Source organism: Palaemon carinicauda, chromosome 8, assembly GCF_036898095.1.
Source record: "Palaemon carinicauda isolate YSFRI2023 chromosome 8, ASM3689809v2, whole genome shotgun sequence".
Classification (NCBI taxonomy): Eukaryota; Metazoa; Arthropoda; class Malacostraca; order Decapoda; family Palaemonidae; genus Palaemon; species Palaemon carinicauda.
In genome coordinates this window covers 158,151,585-158,178,409 of record NC_090732.1, presented here as the reverse complement: position 1 = coordinate 158,178,409, position 26,825 = coordinate 158,151,585, and the positions used below count along the sequence as shown (strand labels likewise).

At 44.0% G+C, this 26,825-nt stretch overlaps 1 protein-coding gene across 1 annotated transcript in view; it reads left to right on the top strand.

The window, feature by feature from the left end:
* The window catches only part of LOC137645520 (lysophospholipid acyltransferase 6-like), a 72,148-nt gene that overhangs the window by 37,543 nt on the left and 7,780 nt on the right, over nt 1–26,825 (top strand). Inside the window, exons 2-3 of the mRNA XM_068378325.1 lie at nt 19,109–19,254; nt 22,097–22,266. Coding sequence (XP_068234426.1) covers nt 19,109–19,254; nt 22,097–22,266 — 316 coding nt within the window. The remainder of the gene's footprint in view (nt 1–19,108; nt 19,255–22,096; nt 22,267–26,825) is intronic.

Below are 26,825 nucleotides of genomic sequence, written 5' to 3'. Positions count from 1 at the left end.
CTTTATCATTCTGTGAGGGCAAATGTTTCAAATAAGTACGCCTGCTATCTTTGCTTCCTTGCGATAGCTTAACACACAAGTGTAATATTGCAAAATCTCCCTAACTATGCAATCTAGAGTACAGTATAGAACAATATTGTACTGTACTGTACTTTATATCCCTTTTGGGAGATCAATCAGGTCTGGATCTTGTCATGATCTCTTGAAAAGCTTGAATTTTTTTCAGGTACTGTACAGTATACAAGACGATCTATTCGATGCTAGCCAAAGGTCATGGCTTTCTTTTAGGTATACGCCTTCCAAAGAGGAGGAAAAGGGGTTAGATGGAAACCACCTATACTTCGAGGTGTAAATAGACTGGATCTGAATGGCATTTTTTGTTCCAAGCATGATTGAAGACGTTCCCTATTGGGATTTCTTCTATTCCAAGGACAGAGAGAGAGAGAGAGAGAGGGAGCGCGAGGTCAACTCAAATTCTATCGGCGATGATTAGTAGTTGTTGGTGAAAGAAATTACTTTGGGTGATCTCGAGGGTGAGGATCACCCCGAAGAATAACTGGACGTTAATGGTAGCCGGGGAGGTCTAACTTATAGATCTGCCAATCATAATTGTGTGTGCGGGCCGGAGAGCGCACGTGTTAAGGCCTGCGTTCTATCACTCATAGGTGTAAAGTCTTCTCAAAGAGACCTTAAACTTTCGCTCAATCCTAAACATGCTCACTGTAGGGACATGTCATGGATTTTGTGAGGTGCTTGAGAGTGACGCGTTGTAACCCACTCGTAAAAAAAAAAAAATAGGCTGAGCACACGCCAGGGGTCTAGTAAGGTTAGTTACCCTACGTGTGTGTTCAGATGTGTGTACTGTACAGCCATGCCAGCGTGTTTGATGAAAGACTTACATAAGCTCCAAAGAGCTAGCATGTTCAGGTGAGAGTAGCACTCAGGTGAGAGCGTGTACTCTGTTGAAAGCGTTTACTGTATTCGGGTGAGTGTGTATGTACTCAAGTGGGGATATGTGTTCATGCCTGAGCGTGTGTTGAGGGACATGTTGCTCTTCAACATGGATCCTTTGGTGGGGCTCAAATCCCATAGGGAGTGCAAGTGTGGAATGCTAGCATTAATCACGTCTCCTCCACGGGTGAGCATGCTCACTAGTTAAGAACTCTCTAAAGTTGCTAAAAATCAAGCTGAACGCACACAAAATCTGATGGTCAGCGTTTCAGTCCAGACGGGAAAAGTTGGTTCAATAGTGCTTGCTCGCTTGAAGACATTGCTCGTAAGTGTATGTATTCAAAGAAGGATTCTGTGCAGTATTCATCCGGAAGGAAACTTTTTCTTTCTGATACTGTTTGGCCAGCTGTTTGAATCGTGGGAGACATGCTATCATCCGACCTAAGGACAATGTCCCAAGACTCTGTTCGCTTTATTGCCTGAAACAAGTGTGCAAGAGTACAGAAGAAAATACAGTGCACTGGAAAGCAATAAACTGCCAAAATCTCCAGTCAGTGAAAAAATATTTGTTCCCTTATGACGACTGCTATCAAAGTTACTGTTCAGTGAGCAAAGAGAAGGTCAGTCCTTTCCCTCTCCTGACCAGTAATAACTGGCCACTGGTTTACTCCTCGGTATAAAAATTTAAAGCGCTGTGTTCTCTACCTTCGCTGTTATCTCCTATGCATAAATTATGAAGGTTTTTATTTGTTTCGGAACAAATTTAAAACTATGCAATGCAGTATATAACTGAATGGGAAGAATTATTCAGCTATACTGCTAAACTTTAAAAGAAATCTTAGCATCATGAGTTTTCGAGATAAGCCGAGTTAAATAAGTCATCCCTAAGAATGGTCAATTAGTAGATTAAATTGTTGCCATATATGGAAAAAACACTTTTATTTGGCCTCGTAGTTCACAGGGATTGCACATACGTGCATAATCTTAAGCAGCCGCCCATTTCTACGTTAGTAGACTTACAGTTAAGTAAAGGTTAGCATAAATCCTAGAATTTCAGAATACAGTACAGTACATGATCAAAATATGAACAATGTATGGAGCAATCACTTACAATAAAACATGTTATACCTCTATTTTATATTTCTGTTGAATTTTGATTAATAATTACAGTACACCTCTTTTGGGGATTTCATACTGTACTTGACTCATCTTAGCACGAAAAATAGTGCTAAAAATTTGAATTTGTGCACTATATAGCTGAATAAATTTGATTTTTAAATATGCAACTTCCCAGGTAGTTACATATATATAGCTTAATCCCGCCGATTTGTCGCGCGCACGGCAGAAATTCAAAATTCGCGGCAATCGCCGACAGGTGGCCAGGTGATCGTACCTGTGCTCCCTCTATCCAGGTATCTGGAACCATTCCCATTTGTCCTCAGAAATTCCCTGCCGTCGTTCCAACAACACGTCGGAAATTCGCTCTAAGTTGTGGGTTTGATTTGTCTACAAATTGGTGAAGTACCCATTGTTTGGATTTTTGTTGATGGCTTTCGCTGATATTAGATTTTCCCTATTTACTTTTCTCTCGGATAAGAAAGATTTTGTTGGTCTTTTCGACTTGAACAGTTAGTTTTAACTGGTTTTCTAGTTTTTCAAAATGGCTGACTCTGTTATTAGGTGTGTTAAGGGGTGCAAGACTCGGCTTCCAAAAGCTACTCTTGATCCCCACTCAGTATGTAAGAATTGCAGAGGGCATGAGTGTTCATTTAATAACAGATGTAATGAGTGTGAAAGTTATCTGAGAGAGTGGAGAGAGTATGATCGTTATGTTAGGCGATTGGAAAAGGACAGACTTAGGAGAGCTAGATCGTAGAGTGTTCTGTCTAATAGTTCTTCTGATAGTCGAGTCCTTTTTAACTTGCATAATACTAGTATTCCTGATCCTAGCCCTAAGGTTGTAGTACCAGACCCACCTACGGAGTCGGAGGTAAGTGAGCCTTCTATGAAGGATATTATGGCTGCTATCTCTGCCTTTAAGGTGAAAGTGCAATCCCTTATTTCGGATAAGGAAGTGATGTGGAGGGCAGTGCGTGGTTTGCAACGCAAGTTCGGGGATAGTGATAGTGCAGTGGAGGGTCCGTCCGTTCGTGTCTGTCATGCTCCTAGCCCTGGACCTCTTCCATGCTCCCCAACCCCTGGGAGAAGGAAAGTCGACAGGCTAAGGGAGGTGAGAGACGTTGAACAGCGAACGGACGTCCCCTCGAGTGATCCTGTTGACGCATCCCAGGACACTCCCCCTCGCCGCAGGAAAGGCGAGATGAGGAAGTGTTCGTCTTCTTCGGAAGACGCAAGACCTAGTCGCGGTTGGCGACAACCTCTTCAGTCGAGACCTCTCAAGAGACATAGGTCCCCTGTTACGTTCCAGCAACCCTCGTGTAGCAATTGGAGCTCTCCGGATATATTCCTGTCGGAGGAAGACGATGTGTCCGCACCTAAACAGAGGCGTAGGACACATAGCTTGTCGGAGGAAGAAGACATGCACTTTACATCGGTTCACGCTTCTCCCCCTCCCTGGATTGGGAGATGTCGCAAGGGACTTCACCTCCTCTTTGCCAGAAGACCCCAGCTAAGGTTGCCGAAACTGTGGATGCTCCCTTGTAGTGATTTGGACGCATTACAGGAGGTGACAAGGATCGTGACGCTCCCTCGCAGCTGGCTGGACGCATGCAGGACGCGCCGCAAGCAGCATCCCTGTCAGAGCTTCAACAATCCATTACGTCCCTGTTTGATGTTTATAAGTCGCAAGGACTTACAGAGGAAGCTCGCAAGAAGGAACCTAAGGACGTCAACAGACCTAGGAAGAGAATAAGATCGGATGAGACGCTAACAGCCAGCAAGACGCGGACTCGCTGCAAGTTGCAGCGCTCATGTATGCTCCCTCGCAGCGATCTGGACGTGTTTCGGGAGGCGACAAGGATCGTGACGCCCCCTCGCAGCATACGGGATGCAAGCAAGCAAGACGAGGCGTGTGATTCTCTCACTCGTTCTACCTCGGAGATCGCTAATCCTTTGGAGGAGATCTCAGGGGAGGAGACGTAAGAAACTCTTCATGCGGCAGATCTTAAAAGATTACTTGCAGTTTTGACAGGCTTATATCCAGATGACTTTCAGCAGGCTGTACCTCGGAGCCCGCCCTCGCAGTTTTTGAAGGGTAGACCCCAGAAACCTTCCTCCTTCAAGAAGACAGTGTTAGCCAGATCGGTGAAGAGGGCTTTTTCTACACTGAACGATTGGATTCTCAAGAAAAAGGAACAGGGAAAAACAACCTTTTCCTTCCCCCCTACGAGATTGGCTTCTAGATCCAGTGTGTGGTACGAGACTGGGGAGGCTCTCGGTTTGGGAGTTCCTGCCTCCTCCCAAGGGGACTTCTCTAGACTCATTGACGCCTTGCGTAGATCAGCCATGACTAAGGTTAAAGTTATGTGGTCCACATCGGAGATAGGTCACTTGCTGAAGGGCAACTTCAGAACAATTGAAGTCTTCAGCTTGATGGACTGGACTCTCGGAGCCCTCGCAGATGTCACAGACGAAAAGAACGAGACGCAGATGCACCGTATTGCCTGTCTCGATAAAGCCGTGAGGGACGGGACGGTCGAACTCATAGCCCTTTTCACGGCAGATATTAGTGTATTAAGAAAAGAGCCATGCTGTGTTCTTTCCTGTTGTCAGGATTGACTCTCGCTCAGAGAGCAGAGCTCTTATATGCTCCCTTAAACAATCATCTCTTCCCTTCAGATGTAGTGAAGGATTTGAAGGGCAGCTCTTGCGCAATAAGCAACGCAAGATCTAATTACCAGGACTGCGAAGAAAGTTCTTCCAGCAAACATTTTAGCCAGGAAGGAGAAGGAAGCTCCTCCCACGCGCCAGCCCTTTCGTGGGAGGGCCCTTTCGAGAGGAAGTCAGAGAATGGCTGCTGGAGGACAACCTCGTAAATACACAAAGCAGCAACCCAAAACCAGAAAGTGAGCTCTACAACCTCCAGACACACGTGGGAGCCAGGTTATCCCACTACTAGCAAGAGTGGAGCCAAAGGGGAGCGGACGACTGGACAGTCGATGTATTGAAGGAGGGATACAAAATCCCCTTCCTAAGAAGGCCTCCTCTTTCGCCAGAGCCGTTAGAGTTGACAGCTACATACTCGGGGAGCAAGGCAGCAGCTCTTCAAGAGCCGGTAAACCAGATGCTGTCAAAAGCAGCAATAGAAGTGGTAGAGGACCCCTCTTCAGAGGGATTTTACAACAGACTTTTTCTGGTTCCCAAGAACTCGGGGGGTTGGAGACCAGTTCTGGACGCAAGTCCACTGAACAAGTATGTGAGCAAAGTCAAGTTGGCTATGGAGACATCTGCGTCAGTCTTAGCAGGCACCAGACAAGGAGACTGGATGATGTCGATAGATAGTAGGTAGTAGGTAGTAGGTTGGCCAGGGCACCAGCCACCCGTTGAGATACTACCGCTAGAGAGTTATGGGGTCTTTTGACTGGCCAGACAGTACTACATTGGATCCTCCTCTCTGGTTACGGTTCATTTTCCCTTTGCCTACATACACACTGAATAGTCTGGCATATTCTTTACATATTCTCCTCTATCCTCATACACCTGACAACACAGATTACCAAACAATTCTTCATCACCCAAGGGGTTACTGCACTGTAATTGTTCAGTGCCACTTTCCTCTTGGTAAGGGTAGAAGAGACTCTTTAGCTATGGTAAGCAGCTCTTCTAGGAGAAGGACACTCCAAAATCAAACCACTGTTCTCTAGTCTTGGGTAGTGCCATAGCCTCTGTACCATGGCCTTTCACTGTCTTGGGTTAGAGTTCTCTTGCTTGAGGGTACACTCGAGCACACTCTCCTATCTTATTTCTCTTCCTCTTGTTTTGTTAAAGTTTTTATAGTTTATATAGGAGATATTTATTGTTGTTACTCTTCTTAGAATATTTTATTTTCCTTTTTTCCTTTCCGCACTGAGCTATTTTCCCTGTTGGAGCCCCTGGGCTTATAGCATACTGCTTTTCCAACTAGGGTTGTAGCTTAGTAAGTAATAATAATAATAATAATAATAATCTGCAGGACGCGTACTTGCATGTCCCAATTCACTCGAACTACAGAAAATTTCTGAGATTCGTACACCACGCAACTACTTATCAGTTCAAAGCACTTTGTTTAGGACTAAGCACGGCTCCTTACGTTTTCACTCGAGTGGTGTCGAACGTGGCTCGCTGGTTACATCTGAAAGGGGTACAAATATCAATGTACCTGGACGACTAGCTAATCAGAGCCAGGTCGCAAGAAAAGTGTCTGGAGGATCTACGAGTGACAATGTCCATGACGCCACAGCTAGGTCTGGTTGTAAATCTGGCCAAATCACAACTGACGCCTTCACAAGACGTCATCTCCTGGGGATGAGGATTCAGCCAGTGGTTTTTAGGGCTTTTCCAGCCCTGAAACGCATTCTAGAATGCTTAAGGAAGGTGAAGCGCTTCCTAGGGAGAAGGACCTGCTCGGTGAGAGAATGGATGAGTCTGCTGGGGACCCTCTCCTCGATCGAGAAATTCATATCCCTGGGAAGACTTCATCTACGTCTACTGCAATTCCATCTGTCAAGATATTGGACAAGAGACCAAGACCTAGAGATGTGGATTCCAATCCCTCTGGGAATCAGGAATCAGTTGAGTTGGTGGGACGACCCCAACAAACTCCTAGAAGGCCTCGAACTTCAATAGAAGAACCCTGACCTAGTGTTGTATTCAGACACATTGGACGTGGGGTGGGGTGCAACACTGGGGAAGGGCGAGATCTCTGGTCTGTGGGAAGATTTTCAGAAGGAATGGCATATAAACGTCAAGGAACTGGTGGCCATTCATCTAGCACTAATGCACATCCAGGAGGAAGTCCAGAACAAGTTAGTTCAGGTCAACGCAGACAACACCACAGTGTTGGCCTACATCAGGAAACAGTAAGACACTCGTTCGGATTCCCTTTACGAGGCAGCAAGATCTTCTACTGTGGGCAAAAGCGAGAAATATAACTCTGATAACCCGCTTCATAGAGGGAGAGAAGGATGTCAGAGCAGACTTTCTCAGCAGAGGAAGACAGGTTCTCACGACAAAGTGGACCCTATATCACGAGGTGTGCAGCAGTCTTTGGAATCTGTGGGGAGAACCTTCAATACTGTAGACCTCTTCATGACGCAGAGAACAAAGAGGTTACCAGTTTATTGCTCTCCAGTCCAAGACCAAGTCCAAGTCATGAAGTTCAGAGAGTCGAACAACGCCCGCATGACCTTGATAGCTCCGTTTTGGCCCATGAGACCCTGGATCTCTGAAGTGATGGAGTGGCTAGTAGACACCCCCAGATCGTTACCTTGTCGGAACGATCTACTCAGACTGCCACACATAGAGAGATACCATCAAAATCTACTCGCTCTCAATCTAACTACCTTTCGACTATCGAAAAACTGGCAAGAACGAAGGGCTTTTCAAGGGAAGCTGCAAGAGCAGTCGCGAGAGCGAGGACGATGTCCACAATCAAGGTGTACTAATCTAAGTGGGACATGTTCAGAGAATGGTGCAGAATTAACATTTCCTCTTCCAGTACCTCTCTCTAACTCAACCTGCAGATTTTCTGTTACATTTAAGAACACAAGAGAAACTAGCAGTATCAACCATCAAGGGATACCGCAGCATGCTAGCCTCCATCTTCCGTCACAGACATATTGACTAGTCAGGAGACAAGGATCTCTCAGACCTCATAAGATCCTTTGAGACAGTTAAGAGGAAGGACAACCTAACCCCGTCTTGGAATTTGGATGTAGTCCTGATGTTTTTAACCTCGAGCAGGTTTGAACCTCTCGATAATGCTTCGGGGAATGGATCTTACTAAGAAGACCCTATTCCTGGTTGCGTTGGCGACAGCCAGGAGGTTTGGAGAGTTGCAAGCCATTAGCAAAAGGTGGTCTTCAATGGAGAGAATGCAGTCTGCTCTCTACAACTAGGTTTTCTCGCCAAGAACGAGAATCCTTCGCAGCCATGGCCCAGATCCTTTACCATTCCAGGGTTATCTCATCTAGTAGGACGGGAAAATGAGAGGGGCCTTTGTCCAGTGAGAGCCCTAAAATTTTATCTGAGGAGGACCAAAAACCTGAGAGGACAGGCAGATAACTACTGGTGCTTGGTGAAGAAACCTTCATTACCCTTGTCAAAGAATGCACTGGCATTCTTTATAAAGGATTTAATAAAGGAAGCTCACCAGAACTGTGATGAGAAAAGCTTTCCAATCCTCAAAGTCAAAGCACATGAAGTAAGAGCTGTGGTGACTTTGATGGCTTATAGACACAACAAGCCTATGAAATCAATTTTGGAAGCGACATTCTGGCGAAGGAAGTCAATCTTCGCAGATTGTTACCTTAAAGAGATACAGACTCAATATGAGGATTATTGTTCCCTGGGTCCGTACGTTGCCTCCGGCACCGTAGTTGGAGACGGTACTACTGCCTCTAAACTATAACCTTTTATTATATACCCTTGCTTTTTCTTGAACTTGATATCACAGGTTGTCTGTGAAAGTTGTTGCAACCTTCTACAGTCTGGGATGCAAGTCTAAGTTAGGTTTTATGGAGTGTGTTTTTGGGTCAGGTGGTCATATCATTGTCCATGGCTATGCCAGGATAGCAAGGGTGGTGGTCTAGTCATGTTAAGGTCAAGGACTGTGTGGCAACCCCACAGAGACTTTTATAGCCCCCTGGTGGATTGCTTGGTCTCTCAAGGAATGCAGGCAAATGAGGCAGGATAACTATGAAGCCAGCTTCCCTATCAGGTAGGAACCAGATTATTGGTACAGCTAATTTGTAGCGATTAATAATTATACAAATTCCCGACGGTGTTGCAGTTTTCTAACTCACCACCAATGGTGTCAATCAGCTACATACAATATATGTAACTACCAGGGAAGTTACATATTTAAAATTTGGATTTTCATTTTAAAATAAATTTTTAAATATACTTACCTGGTAGTTGCATGAATAAAAGGTCCCTCCCTTCTGAAAACAGGGGCATGGAATTTCTGAGGAAAAATGGGAATGGTTCCAGGTACCTGGATAGAGGGAGCACAGGTATGATTACCTGACCTGTCGGCGATTACCGCGAATTTTGAATTTCTGCAGTGCGTGTGACGAATCGGCGGGATTAAGCGGATTAAGCTATACTGTATATATATGTTACTACCAGGTAAGTATATTTAAAAATTTACTTTAAAATGAAAATACCATTGCTATTGATATATTGTTTTACATATTTTTTAACCCTTTTACCCCCAGGCTATTTGGAAATTTCCAACCCTTAACCCCCTGGGGGTTATTTCTTTCCAAGCACATTTTGCAGTATATATTTTTTTTAAATTGCTCTAACAGCCTTAATTTTTGTCATAAAGAGGTCAGGTTGATCTCATTCTCTTGGAAAATGCCTGAATTTTCTCAAAAAATTATCAAAAATATGAAAAAAAAAATGTATACCATTTTTTGCAAGGACGTACCAGTACGTCCATGGGGGTAAAGGGATGGCTTTTGTGAAACGTACCAGTACCTCCTTTGGGGGTAAAAGGGTTAAAATCTTATTTTGATGAATTATAAGATAGAATAATGAATATCAAATGTAGATTACATCCCCTGGGCCTGAAGGGAGTAAAAATGTCTGTATGTAGAATACACCTTATGAAATTCAAAGAATCAAGCTTAATTTTGGTGCTAATTTCCAGTTCATTTATAATGCTGCATATAATCGTACTGTATTTTAAAACTTGGTAAATGAGAAAAAATCACTGCACCTATTTCCTTAAACAGTAAAATTTCAAGTCTTGAAACAAATTTCTGTTCTACTTAGTGCAGAAATGCTTGTCAAATGTTGATTGGGAGGCAGAGCATACTGTTGGGCATGAGGGACCAATTACCCAATAATAAAAACTAATGATTTTTATTTTTCAGGACTTGTCTGTATTCAAAAAGTAATGAATTGCAGTATAGTTTTACTATTTCACTTAATTTATATTGAAATAATAAGACTGCTGCTTACAAAACATAAATTTAAAAGTTAGAATAAAATATTCCATGGAAAATAGGGTTTTGTCTAAACTTGTAACTTATTTATCGTATTACACTCTACTGTACTTAACTTTTGCCAAGAATTTATCATAACTACTTTATCATATATCCATCTACATAACTTGCTCAAAACAAGTAAAGTAAAGTTTGTCATAGTGTTCTTGTGAGGTTGTCTTGTACATAGAAGTTTCCTTACCATACACATCTCTTACATGTGCAACATTTAACACAAATACCATTCATTCACTGTGTAGTTATTCTTAACTCCGTTGAGTCATAATTCAATCTGTTATTCAAAGTAGCTAGGCTAATGCCCTACCAAAAGGCATTTGTTCCATAACTGGAATACAAACCACGCTATTTAATAGGGGTATTACTTTCGGCGTAGCTGAAATGAGGCGCCATTAATTTTTAACGAGGGTTTTCTACCCACACCGCTAGTTAGGATGGTAGGGAGGGTAGCGTGCTACTCCCCCCTCACACCTGTGCTTGAGCTCACTTTGCTCTCGGCTCGTGTCCGCGTTCCTCCTCGCCGTCATATTGGCAGCCATTAATGCTTTTTCTTTCTTTTTCTAGATACTGTGTACATGAAGTTGGCCTCTGTGACCATGCGCACCTGCCCTGGTTTTCCCGACCGCCCCTGTGGAACATTGATGTCGGCGGTCGAGACAGATCCTCACACCCTTTGTCCTTCTTGTAGGGGCCAACGGTGTGATAGTGTCAACAAGTGTAGTGAGTGTAGGGAGTAGTCTGCCTCCCAGTGAGAGAGGTTTTCGCGACGGCGGAAGTAGTCCAAGCGGGATGTTTCTTCTTCGAAGGTTGCTTCGAAGGAAGAAAAACCCAAGGCCACTTCTTCCATCGCCCAAACCTCCTCCGAAGCTCCTGCTCGGTCGGTTTCTTTCGAGAGACCGTTGAGTAGTAGCGTAGACTGAAGTATTTCTGTCCAACTTCGGGTTTCGAGAGATGACATTGCTTTGCTAGGCGAAGCAGCTCCACCTCTCCCCCCGGGTGAGGCCGTGTCACTAACTTCCCTCTTTCAGTTATGGTCCTCCTTGGGGCTCACGGGTTCGCCCTCCAAGGAGGTTTTGCTTGATTATATCCGCCTGGTAGCTGCTGTCAAGCAATCGTCGTCGACGTTGTTGTGTCATAGGTGTCTCATGTGGAGTCACCCTTCTCCTCTGCCACTCCAGACTCTACGGTAGCTGACGGCTTAGTTTCCCCCGTTCCTGACCATCCTCCGAAGGGGAAACTAAGTTCACCTTCAGTCTCTCCTGCTAGTGTTTCTTCTCCTCGGGAGAGTTCACTTACAGAGACTCCTCTTCGGAGGGCTGCTGACGGTCAGCTTGCTGATCCAATGGCCCCCAGAGGGCGCATTCGTCGGAAGTCGCTTCCTTCACCTGCGGTGAGGAGGCACCTCTCTGGATCAAAGTCGTCTATGCAGTCCCCCGCAGGGGAGCCTCTAGACTGATCTTCCATCACTGCACCTGCATCGGTCCTGGACCTCCCTGCAGATCGTTCGCGATCTCCTTCGGTGGGAGGTCGTCCTTTTAAAGGACACGTCATCGACCTTCCACCCGACAGACCTGCCGACCTGCCATTGCCGTTCCTGCATGGGCCTAACAAGGCTCCACCTGAACGCGCTATTGCGTGTCACCAGACCGTGCGCCCCGCGCCCACGCAACCTGACCAGCGCTCATTAGTAGCTCGTCAGTCCCCATCACTACAGCGCGCCACTCGTCTTGCTCGCCCTAACACAGGGCATCAACCTAAAGCGTTTACGTGCCAACATGGGCCCACATGCGCACACGCCCCAACGATCTCCTGCGTGCCGGGGCTCTCCTGCACCGACACGCCCTGTGCCTACGCGCCCACGATCTCCTACGCGCCAGCACTCACCTGCGCTCCAACGCTCTCCTGCTCGCCAACATACGCACCTTACATCATGCTCTCCTGAGCGCCATATTGCGTGCCAACCTACGCGCCAGGTAAAACCTACGCGCCAGGTAAAACCTACGCGCCAGGTAAAACCTACGCGCCAGGTAAAACCTACGCGCCAACTTTCTCCCGCACGCAAGTTCAGAGATGAATCAGCAGCCATGCTACCCTCACATGTGCCTTATCAACGTGCCAGTGCTCACATGCGCGCCAGTCTTCTCCTACATGCACTCACAAGGATACGCGCGCGCCATCCATCTCCTAAGGATGCGCGCTAACATTTTCCCGCGCGCCCATTGTGAGGCCACTGCGCACCCGTGTGCAAGGGTACATTCTCTTGTGCGCTAATACTCTCCTGCGCGCAGATCGTGATTCTCCTGCACTCCCGCATGCGCGAATATTCTCCCGGGCGCGCGCCTTAAGTCTCCCGCGTGCAAGCCTGCACATCACAAGGAACGGCGTCCGGCAAGGTCGCCATCGCCTCATTCCCCTCCCCACAACTGCATACCACCTCGCATTGTGGGAGAAGGGAAACATGCAGAGGGGTTCAGGATCCCAAAGCTACTGAAGACGAACCCACCCATTCCAGTGATTCCTCCCAGGGATCCTTCAATCCCTTTCCCTGCAGGGGGTATGTCTGACGGTGCTTCTGTTAGCTAACAGCCCTGCTTCAGTGCCCTAGTCAGAGTCGTAACTCAGGCTTTCAAGCCTGTCCTCTCTGATCTGGGACACGGAACCATGCCTTCCTCTACCCCATTGAAGAGGAAAAGAGGAATTCTGGACGCGGTGACTTCCCCGAGGGCGAAACTGACTCCAAACCTTCAAGGCAAGTTCCTCCTATTCCTCTGACTAGCTCTCCTTCCATTTCAGACGAAGATCTCCCGTCACCAAGGGAATCGCACGAAGATTTTCCCCCATCGCACCAATGGAGGAAACCTCTCTTCACGCCGAGAGTTCCACACAGTCCGGGAATAGAAGGGACATGCCACCCTCTTCTTTGTTAGAGTCTTACATCCTTCCCCGGAAGGAATCCAAAGACTCCAAAACATTGCCTAAATCCTCCACTAGGGCTAGGATGGAGCCAGCCAGCCACTCAGGGAATGTCTGTGACTCTCCCCAAGAAGAGCCTTTGGGGGATAGAAAGAGACTTCGCTCTAAGTCCTACAACAGGAGGAGACCAGCAGGAGTCAGAGCACGCAGTTTGGCAGGTTCTGACTCTAGTAGGGCTCTCAACGGGTTGTCCGACCCAGAGATCCCCCTCAAGAGGGCAAAGACACTGTTCTAGACCGCATGTTTGGTACTCAAAAACCCTCCAAGACCAGTGCAGCCCTGCCCTGGTCTCAAGGGGTAAAGAGTACCAGGGACAAGATCGCTGTACAGCTCTCCGAGATGTCCTCCTCCAACCGTTTCTGTACCACCAACAAGCTCCTCCCACCTCCTTGCGTACAGCATAGGAGGTACTTTGAGATCCTGGAGGAGCCTTGTTTAGCTCCCCCACTTCACCACTTGCTGGAAGAGCTAACCCTCTTTTGAGACACTCCAACCGGCAGGTCTCATTCTCGGCAGCCGAGATCCTCAACCAGGAGGTCGCGAAGTGTGCTATGCAAGCTACTTCGTGGCTTGATATCTGGTTGGGGACCTTAGGTATCCTGATACGTTCTGAGGATTTCTCCAAAGAATGTACCAGGAAAGCTGTGGAAACCTTCCTCTTCTCAGGTACTCGCACGATCGAGTTTCTGGCCCACCAAGTCTTGAACTTGTGGGCAAATACCATCCTGAAACGTCAGGATGCAGTAGCTGAGAGATTCCACCAAAATGTCCCTAGCACCAAGATCAATAGGCTCAGACATTCCTCCATAGAGAGGTCTGTTCTGTTCGAGCCTAAGGATGTGGAACATGCTGCTGAGAGGTGGAGGAAGTCACTTCAAGACTCTCTCCTCCATAGGGCTTTAACGTCTAAGCCCTATAAGCCTCCAGCACCACAGCAGTCCCATCCAGCCAAGACCACTATGACAACAACTGCAGTGAAGACAATGGTGTCCAAGTCCTTAGGCAAAAAGTCCTCCAGGGGAGGCAAAAATCCTAGAGGGAGCAGCCAAGGCTGCAAATGCTAGAATAGGCAGTCCCCCTGCATTTCTACCAGTGGGGGGAGGCCTACAGAGTTGTGCAAACAGGTGGAAGCAACTCGGGGCCGATTCCTGGAAAATCTCCGTGAGATCAGTCTTTGGTATCGTGTCCCGTTCATAACATCTCTACCTTCCCTGACTACGAATCCAGTGTCATTGAACTCCCTTGCCATAGGATCGGCAAGGGGGCAAGCCCTTCGGGCAGAAGTCCGCACCCTGTTGAAGAAGGGGGCTCTCCAAGAGGTCCTCAACGGATCCCCAGGCTTCTTCAGTTGACACTTTCTTGTAAAGAAGGCGTCTGGAGGCTGGAGACCAGTCATCGACCTCTCGGCTCAGAACAAGTTTGTCAAACAAACTCCGTTCAGCTTGGAGACGGCAGACTCTATCAGACTAGCAGTAAGACCGCAAGACTTCATGTGCACACTGGATCTAAAGGACGCGTACTTCCAGATCCCAATCCATCTGTCTTCAAGGAAGTACTTAAGATTCAGCCTAGACAACAGAAAGTACTAGTTCAAGGTGCTGTGCTTTGGTCTTTCCACAGCACCACAAGTCTTCACCAGAGTGTTCACCCTAGTATCATCTTGGGCACACAGGGTTGGCATCCGTCTCCTCCGTTATCTGGACGACTGGCTAATCTTAGCAGACTTGGTGTCAACAATTCTTCAACACCGATTCAAACTTCTGAAACTTTGCCAAGATCTTGGGATCATGGTAAATCTCGAGAAGTCTTCCCTGCTTCCCACTCAAAGGCTGGTATACTTAGGCATGATTATAGACACCACTCTCCACAAAGCCTTCCCATCAGACGACAGGATAGCAAGGCTGAGAAAGGTCGCAAGACCTTTTCTCAGACGAGAAGAACTTCCAGCCCAATCGTGGCTACGTCTCCTTGGTCACCTTTCATCGCTGGCCTGCCTAGTTCCCAATGATTGCCTCAGGATGAGATCCCTCCAATGACGACTCAAGTCCCGGTGGAATCAAGCTTACGACTCCCCGAACACCCGGATCCCCATGGGACATGCGGAACTGACTTAACTCCAGTGGTGGGTGGCAGACGAGAATCTACGAAAGGGAGTGGATCTTCTCGTCCTCCTCCCGGATTTGATGCTGTTTTCGGACGCTTCAAAAAAAGGGTTGGGGCCCCACGTGCTACACCACACGACCTCAGGCCTCTGGTCAGTCAGAAAAGTACCGCCACATAAATCTCCTAGAGATGAAGGCTGTCTTTCTAGCCCTTCAATAGTATTTGGCAAGTCACTCTGTGGTGGTGATGAGCGACAACACCACAGTAGTGGCCTACATCAGCAAGCAAGGAGGTACTTTTTCACAGCAACTATCCCATCTAACAGTAGAGATACTGAGATGGGCCTAAATCCACTCGATACCACAATCGACACGCTTCATTCCCGGCAAAAGGAATGTGCTTGCCGACAACCTGAGCAGAGCATCTCAGATAGTGAGTACCGAGTGGTCTTTGGATCATCTTGTAGCCAACAAAGTCTTGACTTTGTGGGGTTCTCTGACTGTGGACCTCTTCTCAACGGCCCTGAACTTCAGGCTCCCGCTGTATTGTTCCCCAGTCCCAGACCCCAAGGCTCTCTGACAAGATGCTTTCCAACAACAGTGGGACAAGATCAACGTTTACGCCTTTCCCCCGTTCTGTCTGATGAGGAGGGTACTCAACAAGACCAGAACATCGGTCAATCTTTCAATGACCCTCATAGCTCCGCTATGGCATCATGCAGAATGGTTCCCGGACCTTCTGCAACTACTAATGGAGCCTCCAAGAGAACTACCTCCACGACACAATATACTCAAACAACCAAACGCCAACATCTTCCACAAAGCCGTAGTTTCACTACGACTTCAGGCCTGGAGACTATCCAGCATCTCTCTGAGAGAGGATTTTCACAAGAAGTTGCGATCAGGATGTCTGGACATCTGCGGAAGTCATCAGCATCAGTCTACCAGGCAAAGTGGAAAGTCTACTGTGGTTGGTGTCGTGGAAGGGATATCTCTCCACTCGATGCCACTATTCCAGCAATAGCGGAGTTCTTCGTGTATTTGCATGAAGAAATGCGCCTATCAGTCTCGGTAGTGAAAGGCTACCGCTCAGCCTTAAGCCTCGCCTTCAGACTGAAAGGAATGGACATTTCGTCATCGCTAGAACTTTCTCTACTCATACGGAGTTACGAACTTACCTGACCCCAGTCGGAAGTGTGACCTACCCGATGGAATGTGATTCGAGTTCTCAGGTCTCTTAGGAGACCTCCCTATGAACCATTACGCCAGGCATCAGATCGTCACCTGACTTGGAAGACGGTGTTCCTGCTAGCTTTGGCCTCGGCCAAGCAAGTCGGTGAACTTCATGGTCTCTCTTATGACATCACCCATTCAAGCGGATGGGGAGAAGTAACGTTCAGCTTCGTCCCTGAGTATATTGCTAAGACTCAGAACCCGGGAGTAGCGGATCCTCAATTTGACTCTTTCGGGATTTCTAGTCTCCGTACTGTGACAGATGACCGAGACCATCTCTTACTATGCCCAATAAGGAGCTTGAGGTTGTAGCTCAAGAGAACAGATGCAGCCCGTTCTCATGTGCCAACACTATTCGTCAGCACAGGAAGGACTAAGAGGAGGGTCATCAAGAACACCATCTCTGCATGGATTCGCAGGGTCATTGATCTTGCACTGAATCCAGACCCTCCATCACGTCACCCTAGAGCACATGATGTCGGGCATAGCTATGTCCCTGGCCTTCAAAAGAAATTTTTCAGTGACGCAGGTTCTTCAAGCTGGGTTGTGGAAACGGCAGAACATGTTCACATCCCACTACCTCCAAGACGTGACCCACAGGAGACTTAGACTTTTTCTATTGGTCCTGTGGTGGCTGGACAACAGCTGGTTTAAAACCTCAAGCTCCTTATTGGACAAGTAGCAGAAGGTTGAGGGCATTGTTACCCGGTTTTTAGTCTGCATGAATGAAAAGGTTTGACTGGCCCGTATTCTTTTCTTCATCATCCCTTCCCTTGGGGAAAGCAGCATCCGGGGTTTTCTGCATAGCTGACCTCAAACCACGGCAGGTAAACCGTGCTCCCTTGTGTTCCTAGTATTAAGGTGGTATTGGGAAAGTCTTAGTGTACAAGTTTCCATCTAAAGAATTTCGGAACGACTTTCTAGGACAAGTCACACTTCTTCATACCTTCACACACACCTTGCGTAGGCCGCAGACCTTGCGTAGCAAGGTTTTAGCAAGGTGCAGGGGCTCCTTATTTCTGGAGTGCCAACACACTCAGATAAGGAGCCACTGGGCATAGCCAAAAAGCCAGACTGGCTGGGACGTCCACCCTTCCTGATAGGTGAGTCACCCCTATTAAATAGCGTGGTTTGTATTCCAGTCATGGAACAAATGACAAATTCGTAGTTAATTTGTATTTTTAACTATACAAACCATACCTATTTAAGCAAACTTGCCTGCCAATCCTATCCCCCTTGAAGTCCTACCTTAAGCAAAGTGAGCTTAAGCACAGGTGTGAGAGGGAGTGGGGGGGGGGGGGTGTTTAGCAAGCTACCCTCCCTACCCCTGCTAATTACCGGTGTGGGTAGTAAACCATCATTAAAAATCATTGGCTCGTCATTTCAGCTACGCTGAAAGTAATACCTCTATTAAATAGCTAAGGTTTGTATTGGTAGGAAAAATGCAAATTATCTACGAATTTGTCATTTCACATGATCATTTGATGCTGAATGATGTCTTGTACTTAATCTTGCAAGTAGCAAATGTGCACAAGTCTTGTAAAAGGTTTTGAAACTATTGAAGTCTTACTCATTTTCATAAGCAGGTCTTCACAAAAGTTTGTATATAACACTGGCCAGGAATGTAATCAGTCAGAAAACCTCTCCCATTATTAATTTGCTCATTTGATATAAATTTTTCCAATTTGTTACTATTCCTCCAGGATAGAATATTTATAGAAATAGAGGATTCAGTAGCACTTTATAGGCTATGGATACTGTAATTGATAAAATACTATGCATATACTGTATATGTTATTATGTGTTTTTATCTAAATTTAACAAAGTTATTGGAATAGAAACTTTTGATTGAACCCTAAATCAAGGTAATTCAGTATTCAAATTCAACCTTATCAAATGCCAGGATTGAGAACATAGGTTGTACTGTACTGTCTTGTCACCACTCGGTGTTAGAGAACTCTAGTGTTGCCTATGAGATGATACTTATGCAACAGAGGTAGAATTTTTGGTGGAGAGCTTGATGATTTTAAGTGCATTTTGTGCAAGCAACAAAATGTTTTGTGTACAGTATAGTACATTTGGTCAAACTTGTAACTCCTACAAAATAGGATTTTGGAATCTAAGTGCTACTTGAAGTAGAAGTACTGTGATGGTCAACTCAAGTAATGTTCCTTAATTTACTGGTGTGATGTATGAAATATTTCTTTTATATTGGTAAGCAAAAAGGTTGTACCTCTATTGTGTAACCTAATGAAACTAATTTATTTTATTTCTTTTACTCGTGTGGAGCTGAGAAGGTAATTTTTAGGTTACCTTTTCTACCCACCATTAGTATTTCATTATATACAACAGATTTTATGCTTGTTTGCTAGTCAAAAAATTCCAAGAACAGCAGTACACATCTGCTTGACTGGGTGATAGCATTCTTTGCCATCTGCAGGCACTGATGGTGTTAGCAAGTTGTATTGGGTTGGAATGATTTTGCATGTTTTTTTTTTTTATTTTTTTTTAAATTTTATATGACATTTAAATCTTTTTCCTCACTATGATTATACATCGCTTACTGCACATTTCATATTCAATCTGTATGTAACCTATTTTAGCACTGTATTGCTTGCATGTGACAGTACTGTTATGATGTTTCACTCAAAATTTTCCTAATTTTTGTCATGTGGTTTTCAGGTCAACTTTATATTGGGCCAACTTATGGCGCTATTTTTGGCTTACCTATTTCGTGTTCAGGCCCACCCCACAAAAGTTTCCGATACTACACGTCATTGGGCGTCCATGGTTGCTGGTTTAGGAATATCTTACTTCTGTTTTGGAAAGTATGCACAGCAATTTGTTTTAAATGTAAACAATGATTCAATTTGATAATTTCAATGAACTTATTAATTACTGACATAATTAAACCTCTTGATTTTGAACTTGGTATGTTTTTACTGTGCAACTGCCAGTACAGTACTGTACAGTTAGTTCCGTCACTTAATACAAATCCTTTCGCTCTTTATTAGGGGATATACTTTTGGTGAAGCTGGAAAACTAGCCATAAAACTTTTAGTGAGGGGCAACTACCCCACTGCTAGAGAATTATTGGATCCTTTGACTGGCCAGACAGTAATACATTGGATCCCTCTCTCTGGTTACGGCTCATTTCATCTTTGCCTACACATACACCGAATAGTCTGCCCCATTCCTTACACATTCTCGTCTTTCCTCATATACCTGACGACACAGATTACCAATCAATTTTTCTTCGCTTAAGGGGCTAATTACTGCATTGTAACTGTTCAGTGGCTACTTTCCTCTTGGTAAGGGTAAAAGAGACACTTTAGCTATGGTAAGCAGCTCTTCTAGGAGAAGGACACTCTTATTGTTCTCTAGTCTTGGGTAGTGCCGTAGCTTCTGTACCATGGTCTTCCACTGTCTTGGGTTAGAGTTCTCTTGCTTGAGGGTACATTCAGGCACACTATTCTACCTTTTTTTTCTTTTTCCTTTCTTTTTTAAATGGTGTGTTGGGCAGGATGCCATGGATGCCTGGTGGTTTATCAAGAGGTTGTCTTTTCAATTTTTTTTTGTTTTTTTTCCCCAAAACCATCCTTACTGTCCTCCCTTCAGTTGAAGCGGCTATCCTGGAGTGTATTTAGCCTTGCAGTGTATCGAATCCTTTATGTTGACCAGTCTGAGTTTTTTTCTGTAGTCTATGGGTTTGATCTATCACTTTATTTATATTTCTGTACATATTGTTTTTGCTATCATTCTTGTTAATTTAGTTTTTAAGTATGATGTATCTTTTTTATTACCATTAATTCTTTTGCTATCTGGAGACATTGAGCAAAATCCGGGACCTGTACATCCCAGATTTCGTCGATGTCATCTACTGTATTGCAATATTCGGGGTCTTCATGCAAATATTCAAGACCTTACAGTTGCATCCAGATGGTATTATGTTCTTGTGTGCTCAGAAAGTTTGGTTTCTAATATGAGGCATTCATCTGAGCTCCTTATAACTGGTTTTAAGCAGCCAATAATTTTGAAATGGGATGCCATTCCTAAGGCCAGGGGAATGGCGGTACATATTAGGACCGAGTACTTTGCTTCTTATAAGTCTTACTATGAATGTGGATGTCATGAGATTCAGGTAATAAAAGTTTGTGGTAGGCATAAAAACTTCTTTTTGTGTTCAATCTACCAGAATCCAGACATGGACGATTCTATCTTCGATTGTCTTTTTACCATTATGTTGTCATTTTAAATATTAAACTTAGCCGGTGAATATATAAATAGCTGACGTCTCCGACGGCCCGACAGATTCCAAAAACTCGCGAGCGATTGCCATGAAGGTTGCGGGTGTGCCCACCAGCGCCGACTATCGGCCAGATACCGCATATACTTCTCAACCACTCCAGTTCTTCTCTGTCGGTGTCACCGACAACATTGGTTCCGCTCGCTTTAGACCTCGAGTTTTCTACCGAATTGGTGAAGTACTTTGTTTTGGTTGTTTTATTGGCTTTCGCTGTGTTGGTGTGTTTCTTCAATAAAACTCTTGAAACCCTTTTTTGGCTTGTGTTTCTTGTTGATGAACTTGGCTTTAATTTGGATTTTCTCTGGTTGTTCATAATGGCTAACCCTTCTCCTGTATATCGCAAGTGTGCGAGAGATTGTAACAAACTTCTTCCCAAGGCCTCTATCGACCCTCATACTGTTTGTTCTAATTGCCGGGGTAAATCCTGCCAATTAGGAGATCGGTGTGAGGAGTGCGTGGTCTTGTCGGAATTCGAGTGGCTAGAGTTATGCTTTTGTCTTTTTCTTTGAGTGTGTGTGCTGAGTTCTGCTTACCGGCCATTGCGTACCTTCCCTGGTGAAAAGGGCCGCACCTGCAGTACCTTCATGTTGGCGGTGGAAACTGATCTCCCCGCCTTTGTCCGATCTGCAGAGGTTAACGCTGAGATGAATCTAACAAATGCTCCACTGGAAAAGGGTAGAACGGGCTATCTCTAAAGGTCGACTAGTGATCCTGTAGCATCGTCTCAGGCATTGTCAAGAATGGCATTAGAGAAGACTGAGCCTTCCTTCCTCCTCCAACAATAAGCCCACCTGTAATAGGAGGCTATATTTACACTCTGCACAGGGGGTAATTGTGAACAATTATGCCTCTACAAAAGAACCAAGTTAGTGTGGAACTATTATTGGTTTATCCTTAAACTTATCCACTACCTATCCTTTTATGTGAATTCCTCCTTTGTTTCATCATTAACACAAAGCAAAAATAAACCATTCAAACTAAGAAGTATCAGAAAAATAGTAAACAGCAGTGGATTGGACGCAACAGTATGTCGGTATTCGTTGCAGCCCAAGACAAAAATGAAGTCGTTAACATGAGTGGGTGGGCTATTCGCCAACGCTCATCACTTATTGTTAACTACTTGGAGATTTCAATGGCCGTTCCAGCTCTGCTGAAGATATTCCCTATTTTAAATGACGAAAAGTTTTTTTTACCTTATTAAGTGAAAATTGGTAGATTTTACTAGAACTTGATATTTTTTAAATAGGTTTATTTTGTCATGAAGTCTGACATTTGATAAAGTATAATAGAGTATAAGTTAGTTAATTTAAAACTTTTTGAGGAAGGAGTCAGGCTGTTCATTAATGATATTCATTTCCTTTCAGGCAGGTAGTCTTAGCTTTGGTTCTTGTGATTGGCTGCTATATACTTATGATCACATTACCAATAACATTGATACACCATGTAACTTTGTTTTCATCAATAACGTTTTTGAGTGTCATGCATATACAACGGCAGTTGTATGAAGATGGTGTTTTTGTTATTGATGTTACTGGTAAGTAGTGCGCTGTATGATCATTCCCATTTTTAATTATTTGTTTTAATTAGTTGACTGATTGTATTTTAATGTTATTGATTATAGTAAATGAATTACAATTCTCAGTCTTTAATATGCATTATAGTATATATGAATTTTTTATGCTGTTGGAAGTTTTCTAAAATGTAATTATTTTGGATTTTTAATTATTCATACTGTACTATATACCAGTGGTAGCTCATCAATGGGCACTGTGGAACTGCAGCACCTCATATTTTAATGCGACACTTACTCCGCATGTGATGTGCTTAAAAACTGTGTACCACATTATTGAATGTGATGAAGTTTAGAATTTGATTATTGTCTTAACTCCAGCTATAATATTTGATTAATATTTTAGTTTATTAAATTGTTTTTGGTTCTCTTGATAATTCTATGACCACATCAAAGGCAGAACGCTGCTTTTCAACACTGAAAACAATAAATAAAACTTTTCTAAAAAGCACAATGAATTTGGAAAGACTAAATGCTCCTACAGTGCTTTCAATGGAGAAAAATTTCCTCAGTTTTCATCCAGATATCAAGTAAAAAGTTATTGACCTTTCATGCAAATTAAAACAAGAATGGATTTAATTTTTTATATTATTGGATCAAGCTTGAACAGTTACAATTTAGGTTATAATAAGTAAAAAATGTAATTTTGTTCTTTCAGAATTCTTATCAAGTTTTTTAATAAATCTTATACCTGTTTGTTTCCTTTTACACTATATTAAAGCAAAGCCTATAAATTTTCTGGAGCTGCACCCCTGATAATTATAACCATGAGCTGCCACTGCTGTATACAGTATTCTTAATTTGCAAATATTTTTTTGAATGCATTTCTGCACTCATACCCATTGTTTATAATTACATATTTGTCCCTATATGGATACAAACCTTCATCTTTTAATAGGAGTATGATTTCAGAGCAACTAGAAATACGGCTCTTAAAGTTTATAACAAGGTGTCAGTAGTTATTGGCGAGCAGTGGGGAACCCATCCCTCTGCAAGCTCACTTAGAAACCACTTTGATTTCAGCCACTGAAAAGTACAAACGTATTCTCACTTGTCAAACTTGGCTTACTAATCTTTTTTCTTTCTTTGCAGTTTCATTGTGTGCCAATTTTGGAGAAATGTTAGGGCTTTCGGTCTTGCATTGGAATTTCTGGAAAACGTTACGAAACTTTCACGAGCATGCCAAATGTTGATCCCCATTCTTTATGTATTTTTCTTATGATAAGAGTGCCAGTTACATGTTTAAGCACTCTCACTGTTCACCTTTGATGTCAGAAAAAAGATAAGAATGAACGCATGTTTTAGTGAGCTTGCTCTCCCCGAGATTGAGAGCTAACCAGTGGTATAAAAAACTCCTCTAGCAATATTTCAAATTTGAGATACGCAGAGGATGATACCTCACATTTCACAGGCAGAGGCAATCAATGAGGGAATAAACTTCCTTTATGGAGAGTTATCATCAGGAAACAAGATATCCACTTAGTTCTCCTTCAGATAGCATCCGAACTCAGAGGAAGCATACAAAGATACAGAGTAAAAATAGGGATCTGTCACGACAAGACTAATCCTTCGAGATTAGCCCCAGATAAGAGATCCTGTAGAGACTGGGATAGAAGACCATCACCAACAGGGAGACAAAAAGACTCGGTAGTCCAGAGATTGGCCCACAGCAACTGTGGGAGCTCTTCAGGGCACGAGCTTCCTCTTTTTCACCCAAGGCAAAGACGAAAGTGAAGGGAACCTCTAGGTTTACTAATAGGAGCCGAGACGACAATGGCAAACAGGAATAACAACTCGGTAATGTTCTAGGACCAGGAGGAGGTGCTAGAATCCAAAAATTGGGGAGGAATCACCTTCTATCTATTATTATTATTATTATTATTACTAGCTAAGTTACAACCCTAGTTGGAAAAGCAAGATCCTATAAGACCAAGGGCTCCAACGGGGAAAAATAGCCAAGTGAGGAAAGGAAATAAGGAAATAAATAAATATGAGAAATGATGAACAATTAAAGAAAATATTTTAAAAAGAGTAACATACAAAATATATATTTCATATATGAACTATAAAAAGGCTTATGTCAACCTGTTGAACATAGAAACATTTTCTGCAAGTTTGAACTTTTGAAGTTCTCCATATTCAACTTCCCAATTAGGAAGATCATTCCACAACTTGGTCATAGCTGGAATAAAACTTCTAGAATACTGTAAGTATGTAGCCTCATGGTGGAGAAGGCCTGACTATTAGAATTAAGTGCATTCCTAGTATTACGAACAGGATGAAACGGTGAAGATTCAGATGTGAACTCAGATACGGGCCCCTCTCCAATGGAAGCAGAGGATAAAGAATCATAGTCAGACTTTGTTAATGTTTACGCTTAATTAGATGGATCAGTGATCTATGGGAATCGGTCCAAAGGCCTAAGAAAGGCAACAGTATAGTCATAGAAAGGCAGTTGGGCACTCTAAAGTATTTAGAACTTCCTTGGTTGGAATTGAATAGCCCTTGAGCTGAAGGAACTCGCTGAGGGCCAGCTGATCTAATAAAATCCTACCTCTGGCATTGTCAAGATGAATTTTTGTTTTTATGATAGAGGACCTGGCTTCGTCAACTCTACCCAAGGATGCGAGTTTCCACACTCGCGCCCAGAACTTTGATAGGGAAATCAAGTTCCCAATTGACCATCTTCTCAACCATGGAATCTTCAAATGTGGAGGCCACGCCTATGATTATCTTACAAGCAATGTCATGGGTTGACCACTACCACTTTTGAGGGACAGTGGCTTTCTTTGCCTCTTCTTAGGATTTGTAGAATCCTGAGAATAATTTACAGAGCTGGTTCTGTTAGGAGTGAAGATGGTCACCTTCCTGGACCATCAAACAGCTAACCAATAGACCAATATGGTCTTAATGCGAAGAGACACCATAGCCGCGAAGTTCGTGAGACATTTTAGGTACAAGGAATCTCTAGTATTAAGAAGGCTCGATTACGAACACTCCTGCTTTGTTCCCTCTGGAGGAAGTAGAGGGAACAATAAGAAAAATTAAACAGAGACTCTTTCAGCAAGTGGTATCCTTCTGAAAATCTGCAGTGGTTCCAGTAACAGATGTCAGCTCTCAAGAAAACAGTGACCAGACCGAGGTCAACGACACTTTTAGCCTCATCCTACAAAAGATCGACTAATGCCGCCCAATTATTCGACAGAAGATTGACTAATTCCATCCAGTGATTTCAACAAAAGATTGACTAATGCTACCCAGCCATTTTGCACCTGGTTCTGCCAACCAGGAAGATAGAGAGGCAGGGGACTTTGCTAGGTCTCGTTGGGGAAGGCAATTCCCCACTGCAATTACCACAAGTTGGGTATGTGTTTCAAGTCGATATGCGAGGTGGCATTACTGCAGTGTGGAGGATTGTTCAGTGGAAGTCCTCCAACACGTATGTTATCCCATTCGTTGGCTCTTGTCATCCTCTTATCATATGGTCCATTATTATTAATATTATTATTAGTATTATTAGCTAAGCTACAACCCTAGTTGGAAAAGCAAGATGCTATAAGCCTAACGGCTTCAACAGCAATAATGCCCAGTGAGGAAAGGAAATAAGGAAACAATAGTGTGCTTGAGTGTACCCTCAAGCAAGAGAACTCTAACCCAAAACAGCGATAGGATATGGTACAGAGGCTATAACACAGCAAGATTAAAGAACATGATTTTGGAGTGTCCTTCCAGGAGAGCGGCTTACCAAAGCTAGAGTCTCTCTTCTACCCTTACCAGTTGGAAATTAGCTATTGAACAATTAGTGCAGTACTTAACCCCTTGAGTGAAGAATTTTTCTGTTATCCTAGTGTTGCCAGGTGTATGAGGAAAGAGGAGAATTAGTAAAGAATAGGCCAGACTATTCAGTGTAGGTGTAGGCAAAGGAAAAATTAGCTGTAACCAGAGATGGTTTCAATGTTGTACTATCTGGCCTTCAAAGGACCTAATAATGCTAGCGCTAGTATCTCAATGGTAGGGTGGTGCTTGGGCCAACCTAGTACCTATATCTAGGATCGCAGAAACATCGCGTCATACAAGCGTAAGACCAGAAGATGTTAGACAAGAACACTTCATAAAGTCCTGGCGGGTCTCCAGATTTTCACAATTGACTTTTTATAGAAGAAAAGTTGCTTGTCTGGAGACCAGTAATCAATTGGTCGGCTGTAAATGAGGTCGTGCTCCAATTACTATTCAGAATTGAGAAAGTGAACATCATAAGAAATTTCATCAGGAAGGATGACAATTTCTTTCTCTAGACCCGAGAGATGCTCATTTCCAAATAACGGTGCATCAGTCATCAAGCAAGCTCCTCTGGTTCTCTGTGGGGGTTTCCAGTCCAAAGTCCTGTGCCTTGGGCTGGCGACCACCCCAGGCCCCAGGTGTTCACTGTCGTCTTGTCTTAGGCACGTGCCAACGACATCAGGCTGTTGAGATACCCCGATGAATTTCTCTTTCTATTGTCCTCCAGGAAGCAATTCTTACAA